The sequence below is a fragment of the Lissotriton helveticus genome, assembly GCF_964261635.1.
Source record: "Lissotriton helveticus chromosome 1_1 unlocalized genomic scaffold, aLisHel1.1 SUPER_1_unloc_8, whole genome shotgun sequence".
NCBI lineage: Eukaryota > Metazoa > Chordata > Amphibia > Caudata > Salamandridae > Lissotriton > Lissotriton helveticus.
In genome coordinates this window covers 1,997,669-2,015,535 of record NW_027611725.1, presented here as the reverse complement: position 1 = coordinate 2,015,535, position 17,867 = coordinate 1,997,669, and the positions used below count along the sequence as shown (strand labels likewise).

General features: G+C 47.6%; 2 protein-coding genes across 2 annotated transcripts in view; both read right to left on the bottom strand.

Moving 5' to 3' along the window:
* LOC144806522 (uncharacterized) overlaps positions 1-4,559 on the bottom strand; it is a 28,316-nt gene extending 23,757 nt beyond the window's left edge. The window contains exon 1 of the mRNA XM_078672863.1: positions 4,545-4,559. Within this exon, the coding sequence (XP_078528989.1) occupies positions 4,545-4,559 (15 nt within the window). The remainder of the gene's footprint in view (positions 1-4,544) is intronic.
* LOC144806531 (uncharacterized) overlaps positions 1-17,867 on the bottom strand; it is a 653,350-nt gene that overhangs the window by 297,982 nt on the left and 337,501 nt on the right. The window lies entirely within an intron of this gene.

Sequence of the window (17,867 nt, the reverse complement as noted above, 5' to 3'; positions counted from 1 at the left end):
CCCCACAGAACAGGTTTAGATCTAGAAAATGAAGTATATAATTTAGGTAATTATTCGTCGAATTTCATGGTCCTGAATGTTCAGTCTGATACTACTCCAGACTTACCTGCTATTTCAGTACTACCTGTCAAAGGCGAATTATGTGTCCGTAGTTATGGTTCTGTACGCATAGGTCATAGTGAATGTACTACTGTTGTCAAATATAGTGACAGTGGGAAATCTATTTTCAAAGCTTCACGTCATTCTTATTTTATTTGTGGTCAAACTGCATATGTCCGTCTGCCCCTCGATTGGGAGGGAACCTGTTACATTGCTTTCCTACTGCCACCTGTTTTTCTAGCCCCATCTGATTATCACAGAAACACACATCTAGTACACATTAGACATAGAAGGGAGTCCCCAATTGTCGATTATACTGAAACTACTCTAGAACAGTATACAGATTTCAATAAAGGTTTCTTCTTCTTTGTAGGACCTGTCCAGAATAGTAAACTGATCCGTAGGTTAACAAGAACCCTTGAAGCTGTAGTTAATGAGACTGCCTCTGCTCTAGGTAACCTAACCGAAGAACAATCTGCTATGAGATTTGTCGTTTTGCAAAATCGTCTCGTCCTTGACGTCATACTGGCCGACAGGGGCGGGGCCTGTAGAGTCATCGGATCTAGTTGCTGCATTTTCATTCCAAATAACGCGCCGTCTGTTTATTCAGCTATAACCAGACTCCATAAAATTGCCCATCTGTTACATCAAGATCCAGGCACCTGGACATGGTCCGGTTGGTTCTGGAATATAATTTCCGCATGGGGATGGAAAGTCCTGTCCTTTTTAGGTATTGCAGTAGCGATTATATTTAGCTGCTGCCTCTGTATACAATGTGGCCCTGCGATTTGCAGCATGTGTGCTACCTCTTGTATTCCTAGTCCCAAGCCCCGTTCTAAATCCCGTTCCAAGACAATTCGAGACGAGCAAATGGTACTGTATGAAATGATAGATGGTATCATGAAAATTGATGTTTCCTGATGGAAACGTAGTGACAAGGAGGGAATGTGGAAAAGTAAATTTTGCCATGTTCTGTGTCCCTACGCTTCATCCATCATATGTTATGTGTGCATGACCAATATGCATATGTTATTCCCCATGCCTGATTAATGACGCAATTCCAGTTGTGTCCACCTCTAGTATGCTATTTTCCAGTCTTCGTGAATACTACGAATATCAGGCCTATGTAAAGTAATGTTGCCACGTTTCTTAGTGTGCACGTTATTCCATTATAAAATCCCCGTTTCTAGGCCTCAAAAGGGCCCAGACCACAGATTCAGCTCCTGTCTCCTGAAAGCCTCGCTAAGGAGCGATACAGCCCCCACCTGTATCCTCGACCCTTCACTTACTTCCTGCCTCGCAGTGCCCGGTGCAGCTTGGCTCTGCCTCTGAGTCTGCCAAAAGTATGTTATAGTTCCAGTTATCAGTTCAGTCCTCCTCCTCTGCATTCCTAAGCTACTGAACTGCATCAATAGTTTCCGTCATTGTCTAGCCTTCTCGTCTCCATGTTAGAGAAATACTGTATTTAATGGTCATTTAATATTCTTCATCACGCACTACATGTAGAATAATGCATGGTCCAGTCTTAGAATCAAGTTAGCTTTTCCCCTCATGACTTCTAGTTTATATCAACATGTTCCCTAAACATCAGATACCAGATAGGGTTTAGGTACATGTCGCTCCGACCCTTCAGACTCTAGTCTCTGCTCCTAGCACAGAGTTCATAGCCCCCAGCTTCTCCTAGTAACACGTCATTGCCAGTTTTCGCGCACCATTAGGTTAGAGGTCCCGGCTCCTTAGGTAGCCCCCTCCAAAGTTTCCGCCCATTCATGACATATTCTGTTACGTTTGCACCACATGTCTATGTATACGCCCAGTTACACCTATTTTTACTGTTATCTTTCGCGACTGCTACGCGTCACGCCTTCTGCTCCACCCACTGCTACGCCTACTGCAATGTAATGCTATGTGTTTGCGCTATGTATATAAGTCAATGTTTTGTTATTGAATGTTAGCGCGCTCATCCCAGACCCAGCCCCGGCAGCTGCCGGGCCTTATTGTCCTATTCCCATGCAGGTTGTCCTGATCCTGTCCTTATGCTGTAATAAACCTGCAGAAACTCCTACTACCTCGAATCTTGACTCTTATTTTATTGAGCTATCTGTTATGCTATAAGTCTAGTCAAAAATAGGGTATTATTTATTTATTTACCACAGTCTTGTCAGAAGAAATAATAATCAGTAAGCCTTTACTTCAAATTAACTTGATATAGAATCAGCCTTGCAAGAATTTCATAATGTTTGGATAACACATAATTATTCGCCTTAATACTTTATGCTTAGAATATATTACCATCTAAGAAACGATAACTGCAATTATTTGACTTTTACGGAATTGGTTTATATACCAATCCACTCTACTGAGATATGTTATATGGGATTCTCCCTTTTTCAGCCCTTGCACTAACAGGCAGTAAACATATCAGGCAATAATCTACGGCATCCTAATTGTCCACATTTACTGAGAAATATATAAGGCGCCCTGAACTTATACAGAATGAACACAATATGGATTATATCCTCCTGCTTTAAGCTCGAGTTGTTATCTAGCTAAATGGTTATCTCATATTTGAGATCAATATGAGGTTGATTATCTTCAGTGTGACTATTTATCCGTCGCATGCTTTTAATTATTCGCAGATCAAGACTCAGGAGTAGACATTCTTTCGACGCAACAGCATAACATCTTGAATGTCTAGAAATAGATATATGGTAAGAGAATCTATCTCTTTGCTATTACAAGATTTCAGAGATTTACTAGCTAAACATATAATCTTAGATAATGCATGGTTAACTTGGGGCCGAGTAACCATGTGAACATGTTCTTGTGGTCAACAGAATTAGCTATTGTGCAACGGAAACATGACATTTTAAAGTTATGTAAATATTTGTAAGTAAGAATAACAATTTTTAGTGTATATATATGTATTTCACAAGTGAGGTGTTTTGTATGTCTTTATTCACTATGTGCAGGTTAAGAACATTGTAAATATTGTAAATATGGTGTTGTATTTTGGTGACTTTTCCATGTGAAGATAATTATAAATGTTATGTTAAATAGAACATCATTTATATGATTGAATACCTCTAGTTGCTATTTAAGAGTATGTTAGTGCCCTAAATATATCATTTACACAATTATTATATATATTTTTTAGTGCAATAGACGGCTACCTGATGAAGGCGTGTATGCCGAAACGCGCGTTGTAGACATCTGCCGCACTGCCTATATCAACTTCGCGTCTACCGTCATGTATTTGTACATATCAAATGTCGATTAATGATATTTTATTCTATGTAGTCATCATTATGTATCCTTTATGCACAATTGGAACTTTGATCTATCAAATAAATCATGTTTTTAAAAGATAAAAAAAAAATATATACTGTTTTGATAAATATCTTCCATGTGGTTATTGATCACATACTACAGGGTCGTCTATCTCTCTTATTGCAATTTATGATACTTTTAGAGGTATTCTAATATTCTAATCTTCTAATTTTCTAAATTTCTACTGATATCAGCATCTAGCTATAATACTTTCTTATACTAATCCTGCTTCGTGGTTGCATCGGGCGGTGGCGGCCTTCTGGACGGAAGGAGCTGTGACCGAAGGTGGGAACCCTAAGGCTCCGTCCCCCTGGAGCTGCGTCCTTCGAGCCAAAGAGGCTGCGACGGAACGGAGATGCCTGGCTGCACACGGAGGAGCTGCGGCACCGTCGGTCCTGCCTCGGTGAGTGGGGTGCAGCTTAGCCCGGAGCCCCTGGCTGCAGAGGCAGGCGTGGGTCTCCGGGGCGGCAGCGGACTGCGAGCTGGGGTGGTTGGTGGGTGCTGGCGGCAGGACGTGGGCCCACAGAGGAGGGACTGCCGCATGAAAGATATACCGGTTGGAGGCAGAGGCGGAGGGGAGCTGGCGGAGACACGAGCCTTGGGGGTGCGGCACTTGACCCTGGAAGGCTGCCTGTTGAGGTGCGGCGGGAGGTACTGCAAAGATCCCTCAGTGCATGATTTGGCCCCTGGACCCAAGGAGATGGATGTGGGCCTAAAGGAGGGTGTCCCTGACACAGCCCCGAGCAGCAAGGATACACCGGTGGGCTTTGGTCAGGAGGTTAAGCGCCGGAATGTGGGGCATGGGTCCTTACCTGGTCCAGTGCGGAGAGCACGGTACAACTGGGGCCTGAGCAGGTAAAGGTGCTGCAGGCAAGTCCCCTGTAAGGAAACAGATTGTTGTTCCTCACCCGCCACTGCTGGACTAGTGCGCAGGGGGCAGAACGTTGCTCAGCGGGGACTGGCACCAGCGGGACGGGATCTAGCACCCGTGGATCTGCGCTACTGGGGAAGGGTGAAGATCCGTTTTCCGGGACACCTGGACCGCGGAGCGAGGAGCCACTGGCGGGCTGGGCTCCTGGGATCAATTGGAGCGGGCTCGATTGCTGGTTGCACACCTGGAGACTGGGCATTGTGGCAAGTCCATATATACCATCATGCGATCCGGGGAGCTGGAGCAAGGGGAAAACTAAAGGAAAGCAAGGTGGGGCCGAGTCCGACCAGATGGAGGCACCCCAAGATGCAGCGGCAGTTAGACAGAATTCTGGAGGCGGTTGCTGGCTTGTGCATGTCCCTGCAACAAGACATCGCACAGGTGGCAACGGGACTAGGCCTGTTTCGCATGGATCACTCTAAGCTGGTGGATAGGTTTAAACAGGTGGAGGTAACGCTGCAGGAGGTGGCGCCAGCCCAAACTGTACTGGAGACCAAGATGACAGATGCGTTGGAGCGGATACAAGCATTGGAGAAACGGGCGGAAGACGCAGAAAGCCGAAACCGTAGGAATAACATTTGCGTAGTGGGCCTGCCTGAGAAAGTGGAAGGGATGGACATGGTGCAAAATTTGGAGAGCTGGCTGAGGACTACGGTGGCTGCCGATGAGATGTCGCCCTTCTACACCTTGGAACAGGCGCAAAGAGTACCTGCGAAACCACCGTCCTCCCCGTCCAGTGGTAGCAAGACTTCTGCATTATAAGGACAGGGACTTATTACTCCAAAAAGCGCGAAAAGATGGCCCGTATCAGGCTGAAAATAGCAACGTCTCTATTTTTCCAGATTATCCTCTGGAAATCCAGCGTTGCTGCGCATCCTTCCTAGCAGTTAAGAGAGAGCTGAGATCGGAAGGCCTCCAATATTCCTTGTTATTCCCAGCCAGACTGAAAATATTGTTAGATGGGGCACTCACTTCCATGATATCCCAGAGGACACATGGTCCTGGTTGGAAGCCTATAGGGCAGGGACAGACCACATGGAGAGGCGCCATCAGGAGTCCTCGGGGGAATTTCATTGGAGCAAGTCACAGCGGATCAGGAGGCGAAGGCTGGGTACGCAGAAACCATCACAGTCACAGACGGAGTTGGAAAGGCAGGGGGCTTTGGAAGCGATGACGGCGCTGTCTGGAGAGAGGGTGTCGCAGTCATCGGGGAGTACGGACTCAGAGAGAGACAAAGCACAGTCTGACACTGAGGCCTCGGAAGCAGGAAGCCTGAGGATGCCGCAGGTCACCCCGGCCACAGCAGACGGACTTTTGGATGAATGATGTTTTGCAGTTTAGGGGGCTGTCACAGGGGCTGGTATATGTGAAGGGAAGGCTGGCCCATAGGCACTATTTAAGAAGAGGGATGTTGGCACGTTGCAGTTCACGGGGTCCATTGGGAGGCCGAACCGAGGTGAGACTTCGAACAGTGTGCAGCAGATCGCATGTCTAAGTGAAGGTGTACGGGTTGGCTAATGGAACTGTGGCTACTTGGGGGATCGAAGCGGAGATATATAATATACGCAAGCGGTCGCCAGTTGGCACTGAGCCCCCCCCCCCATTGCCCATAAGGCACGCCCGCAGTGACTATTGGTGGGCTTAGGAGTATGTTACATGTTAAACTGGTTTGGATGGGGACTAGCAGTGTTGTTCTAGGACCTGTTCTTGGGAGGTTGGGGGGGGGAGGGGAGGTTGGGGGATTGGTTCGAGCATGGGAATCACCAGTGTGTTCATATTTGTGCAAGGAGAGGTGAAATGGTTACTTTACTACGATGGGGACAATACCTGATTTACGTTGCATCACTTGGAATGTAACGGGACTACACACCATGACGAGACGACATAAGGTTCATGCGTATTTGGTCAGGAGGGGAGTTCACATAGCGTTGCTCCAAGAGACGCACCTCACAAGATCGGAGGGACTAGCATTGCAGCGCAGATGGAGGGGGCAGGTTTTTAGTACATCATACTCATTATTCGCTAGGGGGGCATTGATTTGGATTAGAGCAGGGGTCCCCTTTCAGGTGACTATGCAAACCATAGACTCAGAGGGGAGGTTTGTAGCGGTTAAGGGGCGATTATATAGCAGGGACTTAGCGTTATATAGTATATATGCACCAAATATAGACCAGGCGCTGTTCCTTGACCGCATGTCCGGCACATTGACACACTATTTCACGGGTCCAGTAGTGTTAGGAGGAGATTTTAATTCAATATCGGATGTCGCTCACGATAGGTCGCATCCCCCATTACCGGATTCTCCGGACCACAGGTTATCGAAATGTAGACAAGATTGGCAAGCCAGATTGAATTTTGTAGGTGTGTGGACAACCCATCAGCCGCATAACCGGGACTACTCTTAATTTTCGGCACTGTATGATCTCCATGTCCGACTAGATGCAATATTATGCTCGAAGTCGAGCACGGCAGAGAGGACCTACAACATAAGCGGGATGCAGCTGGCAGCCCCAGCGTGTACATGCACGATTTTACAGTGTTTAAAGATGGCCAATTAGTTGGGTGGCGGTTTAGCTGCTGCTTGCTGTATTGTACAAGTTGGATGATACGAAGTATGCATCTCAGACTACCCAATGTTACACTCCTGTTTTTCTATCACAAACTTACTTCAAATGTTTAGTTTGATTTAAGGTATTCCTGTAACTGGTAAAAACGAAGAGATGGATCTTGAGAACCCAAGTTGTCACAAGGGGAGGCTGAAAAACAAATCTGGTTTTATAGATTCCATCTTGTTTGTTACACAACGTGGATGTCACTGTGATGGTGAGACTGGGGCTGTTCTTATCAAGGAAATGCCACTGACTGCGAGCTGCCCAGACCTTTAATAGAGAGTTCAAAACCACAATCTTTTGGCAAAGAGGTCAAGCCAGGAATAAATGGGTGAGGTTTGTGCAGCCCAACTCAGTGAACTAAACATCTTGTTGGGGGTACACAAGGATTTTTTAAAGCACTTGCTACTTTAACAGAGCCCGTTTCCAAGCACTCAAAGTGTTTACAGATAAGAGAATAAAGGCATAAAGAGATAGTGATGCCTAAGATTTTATTTCATACCAATCAAGCTACTTCCTGCTTAGACTTGGCTCACCAAATGCAGCAATAGCAGGCAGAAAAGGCTTACTTTAAGGTCCAGTACTGTCTAATCTATGTTTCTTCTAAACATTAGGGGATTCAACAAAATGTATACGGTTTTATAAAAGATAAAAACATAAAAGTCATACATAGGACGCTTTTTGCAGCACGCTGCTGGGGTTCTGGACAAGGAGATTGAAATGGCTATTAGATGATTATCTCACTCACCTTCCCACCCTTCCCTGGTGGTTTCTTCTGTTGCTCCATATGCCGGTTCCCATACTCAGCCTCAGTCCCCTCAAGTAGGCTTGGTGGACATACCTCAAGATATGCCTCAAGACCAGGCTGGGGGTATCGCCCCCCCTTACACCAGTTGTTGTCACATGGGTCGGTGCCCAGTCGCCAATTTTTAGGTCAGCCCCTGACATGACCCCTGGCAATGGGTTGGGCCCAGGAGGCGCTAAAAGGAAGCGCTCCCCGGTTGGGGGCCCTTGTAAATGCAGAAAGAACATTGGATCACAGTCATCTTCAGCAGTCCACCCAGTAGTGCCTAACCTGGATGATATTTCATTAGACATGCTCAAAGCAGCCTTGCTGTCAGCACTTGGAACTAAATAGGACCCGATCCTACTACAACTTTCTGCACTGGAAAGCAACCGGTCTGCACTGATCGCCTCCTTGCAAGAGGTCCATGCCCTTCTCTCCACAAGTATCTCTCCTACAAGGTCTATGATCTCGATCACCATTTCCAGTCCCAGTGGTAGTGGCACGGGCGCAGGAGACAGAGCAGTGTCTATCACGAAGCAGCCTAGTCACATGGTAGTAGATTCAACGCCACCCATTATGCCCAGGACTGACCCTAAAGACCGTCCAGCCAACTGGCGGGGGTCACCCAGACCTCAGTATCTTTTCAGTCTCTGCAATCTCAGGGTTTCAAAGTGGGCGGATTGTACAGTTCCAATGATAGGTGGGAAGGGCTGGAAGCCATGCCACCCGGGGACTAGAATAACTATTATCCTAGTTTGGGCTCTGTTCATCTCCTACCTGAGTCCACTCCGCTTGTTGTCATGTGATTACCATGCCTCAACCCCGGAACCAAGGAAGACTTTTACCAGCTGACCAATAAGGTGGTGCACTGGCTCAATTCCAACATTGCCCCTGGGCTTAGGGTGGATAACCAAATTTTCATGGTGCGCCGGACACAGTGGGTTGGTAGCGCCAAGAAATCCTGGCTGGGGGACTGTATTATCATCAATTGTAACAATCCAGTCATGGTAAACCGAATCTTAAGCCCGGTTGCCCAGTCTAACTACAGGTGTTGGAACTTAGCAATCTCGACACTTCTACAGACCCAATTATTACCAACTACGGTCCTAGAACGAGTGTCTCCAAGAGGTGGGCCATAGGGGTTGTGCAGAGGGGATGATAGGGGTAAGCACAGCAAATAGGTTTACTCCTCTGAGCTCATTGGAAGATTGCGATTGACGATATGTGGGTCTCTCGGGCCCTGTGGCACCCGCATACCAGGGTAGTGTATCGCCCCCAGAACAGGTATCGAGTGTGAATGGAGGGTGTCAATTTTGTTTTTGAAATATCGCGGGGCTGGTGAGCGAGATTGAGAACACCGAATGGTTGGCCCTTGTTAAGAGTTTTGATGTGATATACCTCCAGGAAACGGGCTGTAGACAATAATTATCACCTGGATGGCTATAAAACCCTCTTCATTCCAGCTACCCCATCCAGGACAGGGAAAGCCAAGGAGGGGCTTATCACCTTTGTTTCTCTAGCTGTGCTTGTCATCTCCGCTACCTCACTAAACGTCTCTCCCAATTTACATGTGATGTTGTTGTCCAGTGGAAAGAGCAAGCTACTTCTGGTAAACTTTTACAACCCGGGAGTTACACACCTGGATGAGGGCTATATAACTCTGCTGGTGTCTGTACTTCAGGATAGCATCTTGAAAGGTCAGAGTTATCACTACATTTTTCTAACAGGGGATTTTAAAACTCATGTGTGGGGACATCAGGCAAAGAGAAGTGGAAGCTATGGGTTGTGCACGACAAGCAGGCTTACACATGGACGATACTCCCCAGGGTATTGAGCTTAACTCCATATTGCTTGATTTTGATTTAACATCTGTAATGAAAAAGCTGCCTCCGGGGAAAACAGACATTACTCCCACCTTTATTGGAAGAGGGTGTGAGACCTTTATCGAATTCACCTTTGTATCTACCCCCCTTATTCTCTGGTTACTAATTTTTTTGTGCAGGCGAGTGAATGTAGTGACCACAACCCCATTTGTGTCTAAACAGGCTAGACCCGAACACTCGGACTTACCAAGGTGGGTGGGGGCTGGTGGCCCCCTTAAAAGTGGTGGAAGCTGGAAGGAGCGTAAAGTGGGGGTGTATTGTCCCAGAGCTACTCCACAAGTCCATTTTAACTTAGTGTCGCAGCGAGCTTGCAACCTGTCTCGGTGATGAGGCAAGTGCTCCGGACATCATGGGTGCATTTGGATCCATGTCTACTGTCATAAGGAAGTTACTATGGGCCTCAGGTGGGGGCTGTAAGCACCAGGTCCACGATGGTTCGGCATGCTCCCAGGCTTCCAGGAACCTGAGACAGGCCTTGGGTGTTAAGCCCCGAGACCGGGTGGCGCTCAAAGGTCACAAAGAGCATATAAGGCTGCTCTAGCAACTCGCGAATCTGTCCTGAAGATGGAGGTCTGGATCAATTTAGTGGAGGCTAGTACACTGCGTAATAGCTCAAAGTTCAGGGGCTTTATTAGCAGCCCATTTCTATATGGAAATAATGCTAATTTACTGGAAGCCCATATCACTGAGGACAATTGAGTACATCATTTCGAGGGTATCTTCCAGTCGGATACCCTGCCAACTGAGGGGCAGGAAAGGGTGGAAGGCAAGTCGGAACTTATTTTCACCACGCAAGAGGTGAGAGCCGGTATTCTGGGTCTGTCTAATAACAAGGCCCCCGCGCCAGATGGGATCCCGCCATATCTCTACATCGCCCACATACAAACCTGGGTGCCTGTCCTCACAGATGTTATCAATGCTGCAGTCCAGGTTGTCCACCCAGATTCTTTTGCTTTATCGATTATAGTCCCGGTATTTAAAAAGGGAGATCGTTACAGTACCTATTGTTATAGGCCCATTTCTCTTCTGGACTCTGTGGTGAAGGTGGTGGGCCACATGGTACTTGACACACTGGTATCATAGGTTGATGAAAACAACTTTTTATCCGCTATCCAATACGGCTTTCACCCAGGTCGTTCCACTGTGGAACAGTGTTTTAAACCTGTACATGGTTCTGAACAAACACACTATGGCTCGTTCCAGCCCCATATACCTAGCCTTCATGGACCTGTCCTCAGCATTCCACTGGGTCAATAGGTCCAAGCTGTGGCAGTTGATGTCCTTCATTGGCATTGACAGTAACATCATTTTATTTCTGAGGGATCTTCACCGTGATTGCCCGCTATTCAAAGGATCTGAAAGTGTCCAGTCAGCTTGACATCAAGAGAGGGGTGTGTCAGGGGTGCATTTTAGCATCCTTTCTTTTTAACCTATATATTAATTCCTTAGAGAAGGCCCTCTTGGTCACAAATGTGGATTGTCCCCAGGTAGGCAAGCGTAGCCTGCCAGTCCTCCTATATGCAGACGACGCAGTCCTTGGGCGAGGACAGCTAGGTGCCTACAAATTCTTCTGAATTCTTTTGCCCTTTTTATGAAGGACTTAGAACTTTCGTTTAATCATTCCAAGTCGTTCATTACACAGGTGGGACCTCGTAAAGCTAAGCAGTTCACTTTTAAATTCGGACTTTCGCCAATACCGAAGACCAATGTTTTCTCCTATCTGGGAGTTGTGTTTGACGATTCCTTGAGTTGGTAGCCTTTGCTTACTTGGAAGAAAGGGGAGCTAGTGAAAGCTTTTGCAGCTGTTTTTAACTTTGCCAGCAGAGTGGGAGGGAAGCCAATAGGGGCTCTTTTGAAGACATATGAAGACAATTTAGGAGAGAGGAGTTGGCCTAATGGCTAGGGCGCTCGACCCCAGACCAGGGGAACCAGGTTCGCGTCTCGGAAATGTCGCTAATCCTCCTGTGATTCTGGGCAAATCGCTTAATCTCCCCGTGCCTAACAAAATTAATGAGTGTCCACATGTAATGTTACTGGTGCTATGTAAAGCGCTATGGTACCCGGTTCGGTTCAAGTTCGCGCTATATAAAACTCTGCAAAAAAAAAAAAAAAATATATATATATATATATATATATATATATATATATATATATATATATATATATATATATTACCTACTGGCCGTCGCCAGTAGGTATATATAGTTAGGATTTTTTCTCTATGGGATTTTTGAAAATTCTATGTCTAATAACTTTGGCGTTTGTGGACGGAATTGGCTGAAATTTTCAGGAAAATGGAACATTTTGTTTCTGAGCAGCCCTTGAAAATTTGGGGGGGGTTCGTGAAGGGGGGGCCGAGAAAAAAGGGGGGTCCCAAAACGTGTTTTTAACATTGAGTTTTCCATAGGGCGGTTGGCCTCACTTTTAGCCCGAACGGCTGAATGGATTTGCACAAAACTTGGCAAAATTGTAGGGACTGGTAGCCCGATGTGCCTTTGCTAGGTCTCAATATATGTGCTCCAGTGGATTTTGAGAAATTAACGTTCAAAAAAAGATATATATCTGTAACAGCGGACCAGGCAGCGCTCCGGTTCGCGGACTTTACGCGTTACGGAGCTTTGTGAAGCGAAGCTGATTGGTTCTCCGGCGTCTGTAAACATTCCAAACAGTCCGTAGCGGCCGCCATCTTGTCTCTCGGTAGGATCGAGAGACAAGAGGAGACCAAAGCGAAGGGGCAAATGACCATAAGGGGGCATAGTAGATCCTCCCTGACCCTCTAGGTTTGATGTGGAGGTTTTAAAAGGGCCCCGCGGGGCAAAAAAAATAAAAATAATAATAATCGAACGGCTGAATGGATTTGCACGAAACTTGGCAAAATTGTAGGGACTGGTAGCCCGATGTGCCTTTGCTAGGTCTCAATATATGTGCTCCAGTGGATTTTGAGAAATTAACGTTCAAAAAAAGATATATATATGTAACAGCGCTCCGCTTCGCGTACTTTTCGCGTAACGGAGCTTTGCGAAGCTGATTGGTTCTCCGGCGTCTGTAAACATTCCAAACAGTCCGTAGCGGCCGCCATCTTGTCTCTCGGTAGGATCGAGAGACAAGAGGAGGCCAAAGCGAAGGGGCAAATGACCATAAGGGGGCATAGTAGATCCTCCCTGACCCCCTAGGTTTGATGTGGAGGTTTTAAAAGGGCCCCGCGGGGCAAAAAAAAAAATAATAATAATAATCGAACGGCTGGATGGATTTGCACGAAACTTGGCAAAATTGTAGGGACTGGTAGCTCGATGTGCCTTTGCTAGGTTTCAATATATGTGCTTCAGTGGATTTTGAGAAATTAACGTTCAAAAAAAGATATATATCTGTAACAGCGCTCCGCTTCGCGGAGATAAAATTATCTCTGTATTACCTAGCTGTTGCTAACACCAGTTAGCGACCGCTAGTAGGAGATAGCGACCATCTTGGGCCCCACTTTGCATGTCAGTAATATTTATCACTAATGACATGCAAAGTGGGCATGCCAAGATGTTAGCGACTGGAAACAGTCGCTAACATCGCTATCTCCTATTACCAACTTTTGGAGATATTCGCGCTAAGCGCGAATATCTCCGAAAGCTACCACCTGCCCTGAGCAGTTCTTAGCCATGTTATCCAATGGGAGGTGGATAACATGGCTAAGAGCATTAGCTCGGTAATGCATGAATATCGCGGAGTTTTCAGCGATATTAATGCATTGCGGTCGTTTTTTATGGCATTTGCGATAAACCTTGATAATAGCAAGGTTTATCTGCGATAATTTCTGACGATGCTTAGCGGTAAAAAATTCGTTGCTAAGCATCGTTAGGGATAAATATCGCTTAACTTTGGTAATATGCCCCAACGTCTGTTAACGTTCGATTCGAAGGAAATCAGGAAGTGTTGAAAAACATTGTCTGCGCCATCTTGCCTTTTTTCAAATGCCACACTTTTGTCGTGCACGGCAGTCATTTTAGATGCCTTGACCAGACCCACTCTCTGCACGCTGTCGATCCTTAGCATGGCTCCCCACCCTCGCAAGCATCTCCCCCAGGCACTGGTCACCCTCGTTCTCTGTCTTATGCATGGATAATAAACCTCCCCCCATCTGCGCTGCTCTTCCCTGAGAATCACACCCTGTGCCCGCCCGACACCTCCCTTTCACCCTATTCACTACCGCACCCTCTGACACTCCTTTTCCTCTGTGTACGATTGTCCAGGCCGGTCCTAGGCTATCAGCTAGCCCTGCAGATGTAGTTTATGGCCCCAGCTGTAAAGAATCACCCCTCTTCAAAGGAGTTATAGTAGATCAAGGCCCACACTCGATGAGATGCGTCACAGCACACGCGTTCCTACTATCTGAAAACCATCCTGTATTGTGATTGGGGAGGGGACCGAGCCTGAAGCGGAAGATTCCAGGGATGACTCTTTGTACATCAAAGTTTTTACAATTATGTGTCACATTAAAAATATATAGCACTCCAACAAAGTAGTAAGATTATAAAACTTTAATAACTTATAAATATATACAACAAAACAAAAACAGTAAAAACATTTAAACATTTTTAGGGAAAAACAACGAAGTAGCGGTTGGCTGTGCGAATAGTCCCAACGCAGCACAACGTCCAGATTTCTGGACGGCACCCAGGTGATGTTGCCTAGGTGCCGCACTGATTTCGGCATCCGGCGTGGGGCGTCGCGGGGGGTGGGTCATCAGTAGCAAACTGTTGTGCGAATAGTTCCAAGGCAGCAGAACGATGGCACCAAAGTGAGGTCCAGTAAGTTGCCGCACTGGTTTTGGTATCCTACAATGCTGCTCCGAATAACGGCGTGGGGCGCCCCGGGGGGGGGGGAGGCGGCGTGAACGGGCCTCTCCAGGTGGAGTCTCATCTGTTGTAGTGGGGCGCCCCTTTACCGTTTCAGTTGCCATTCCGTCCGCTTTTGGTCCACTGTGTCAAAAGCCGCAATTCAGCTGAGTTGCGCCCACTCTTGCGGTGCAGCGATAGGCGGCTGCCACAGGACTCTCAAAATGGCGGCAGGCTCTTTTCTTTTTGGGCCTGGTCCACTGAAATGGCCCTGGGACACCTTGGAAATCGGACGCTTGTCTGCTAGGTCTTGGACCCCATTCTCGAAAGCGTCCCCTCCGCCTTGAGGATTCAACAAAAGTTTTGGGGGCCCCCGACTCCTGCAGGCTTCTGGTGGGGAGCGGCTGCCATGATTGCTCGCGGAATGACCACGACGGAGCCACGAGATGGTGGTGCTTTCATGGTGACGCCAGCTTCAGTGTGAAACATCCAGAAACAAGGTGGGGCTTTCATCGTTTGGGAAAAAAAAAAGTTTTCATCCAATGAAAAGTGTTATTTTTAGGTCATATGATCAAGCCTTCCATCATTAGGAAACCAAAAGTAAAATGAACCAATGAAAAGTTTTATAAACAAGTCACATGACCTGTTATGCGGCATTGGGTATAAAATGCGGAGAAAATACGTTGGCACGTGAGGCGGCGTCAGTAGCGGACCGATGTGCGAATAGGCCGAAGGCAACACAACGCGCCAAGATCCGGATGGCACCGAGGTGGTGTCCAGCAAGTTGCAGCACTGGTGTGGCCATCCTACAATGCTGAAAGTCGGCGTGGGGCGCCCCGTTGGCCTGTGAGTTCGCGTCAGTAGCGGACCGATGTGCGAATAGGCCGAAGGCAGCACAACGCGCCAAGATCCGGATGGCACCGAGGTGGTGTCTAGTAAGTTGCCGCACTGGTGTGGCCATCCTACAATGTTGAAAGTCGGCGTGGGGCGCCCCGTTGGCCTGTGAGATGGCGTCAGTAGCGGACCGATGTGCGAATGGGGCCAAAGGCAGCGCAACAATATTTTCGGAATAGAAGACACCACAAGGCGCTGAGATGCCAAGATCCGGATGGCACCGAGGTGGTGTCTAGCAAGTTGTGGCACTGGTGTGGCCATCCTACAATGGTAAAAGTCGGCGTGGGGCGCCCTGTTGGCCTGTGAGATGGTGTCAGTAGCGGACCGATGTGCGAATGGGGCCAAAGGCAGCGCAACAATATTTTCTGACTAGAAGACACCACAAGGCGCTGAGATGCCAAGATCCGGATGGCACCGAGGTGATGTCTAGCAAGTTGCTGTACTGGTGTGGCCATCCTACAATGCTGAAACTCGGCGTGGGGCGCCCCATTAGCCTGTGAGATGGCGTCAGTAGCGGACCGATGTGCGAATGGGGCCAAAGGCAGCGCAACAATATTTTCTGAATAGAAGACACCACAAGGCGCTGAGATGCCAAGATCCGGATGGCACCGAGGTGGTGTCTAGTAAGGTGCACTGGTGTGGCCATCCTACAATGTTGAAAGTCGGCGTGGGACGTCCCGTTGGCCTGTGAGATGGCGTCAATAGCGGACCGATGTGTGAATGGGGCCAAAGGCAGCGCAACAATATTTTCGGAATAGAAGACACCACAAGGCGCTGAGATGCCACGATCCGGATGGCACCGAGGTGGTGTCTAGCAAGTTGTGGCACTGGTGTGGCCATCCTACAATGGTAAAAGTCGGCGTGGGGCGCCCTGTTGGCCTGTGAGATGGTGTCAGTAGCGGACCGATGTGCGAATGGGGCCAAAGGCAGCGCAACAATATTTTCTGACTAGAAGACACCACAAGGCGCTGAGATGCCAAGATCCGGATGGCACCGAGGTGATGTCTAGCAAGTTGCTGTACTGGTGTGGCCATCCTACAATGCTGAAACTCGGCGTGGGGCGCCCCATTAGCCTGTGAGATGGCGTCAGTAGCGGACCGATGTGCGAATGGGGCCAAAGGCAGCGCAACAATATTTTCTGAATAGAAGACACCACAAGGCGCTGAGATGCCAAGATCCGGATGGCACCGAGGTGGTGTCTAGTAAGGTGCACTGGTGTGGCCATCCTACAATGCTGAAAGTCGGCGTGGGGCGCCCCGTTGGCCTGTGAGATGGCGGCAGTAGCGGACCGATGTGCGAATGGGGCCAAAGGCAGCGCAACAATATTTTTGGAATAGAAGACACCACAAGGCGCTGAGATTCGGTTAGCACCGAGGTGGTGTCTAGCAAGCTATGCAGCTGAGTTGCGTGCGCACTTGCGGCGAATAGGTCGAAGGCAGCACAACAATGTTTTCTGAATAGAAGACACCACAAGGCGCTGAGATTCGGTTACCACCGAGGTGGTGTCTAGCAAGTTGCTGCACTGGTGTGGCCATCCTACAATACTGCTCCGAATAACGGCGTGGGGTGCCCGAAGGGGGGGGGGGCGGCGTGAACAGGCCTTCCTAGGTGGAGGCTCGTCTGCTGTAGTGGGGCGCCCCTTTACCGTTTCAGTTGCCATTCAGCTGAGTTTCGGCCGCTCTTGATGCTACAGTGACAGGCGGCTGCAACAGGACTCTCAAAATGGCGGCCTGTTCTTTGGATTTGGGCCTGGTCCACTAAAATGGCCCTGGGACACCTTAGAACTCGGACGCTCGATTTTTTTTTCCTTTCCTCTACATGCAAAAAAAGGTAAATGCCCGGTACGTTATACGCTTCATCTGCCACGATGTACTCTCCAGAGGAACCGAAAAAATATATAGTTATGGTAACTATACCATGCATCGTCATATGGAGAGGTGGCACCAATTAATTATAGTGCTGCATAAAAGAGAGATTTGGAGGAGAACCCCCGACCTGCCAGTACATTCATCAAAGAAGTGGCACTGACAGCATCAGAGGCAAGGGAAACGGTCCCAAATATTTAGAAGAACTTTGGAAAGATTAAAATGACATGTTTAGATTGTGGCAAATTAATTTCATGTGGACAGATGAGTGTTACTCTATAAATACAGCATATGAACATCATCATAGTCGATGGTTGGTAGAGACATTTTGACTATATCCTGGACCTGCCCGTCCTCGCCCAAAATGGCGCCGGAATAAATGGGACTCGTAACTCCTTGTTGTGTACTGGTTGCAGAACCTTGAAATCACGAGATACGTATGCAGTTTTGAAGCACATGGCGGGCGGGGACGAGAATTGATTGAGTATTTCGACATCCCTATTGATATTAAGTTCTGATGTGTTATTGATTACTGTACTATTGAAAGTTCGAATTAACGTCACGCATGGTACTTGCCCGCAAATGTATATCTAGATAATTTTATTGTAACTGGCCCTGTCGTATTTTAATTATAAAATGTACGTCC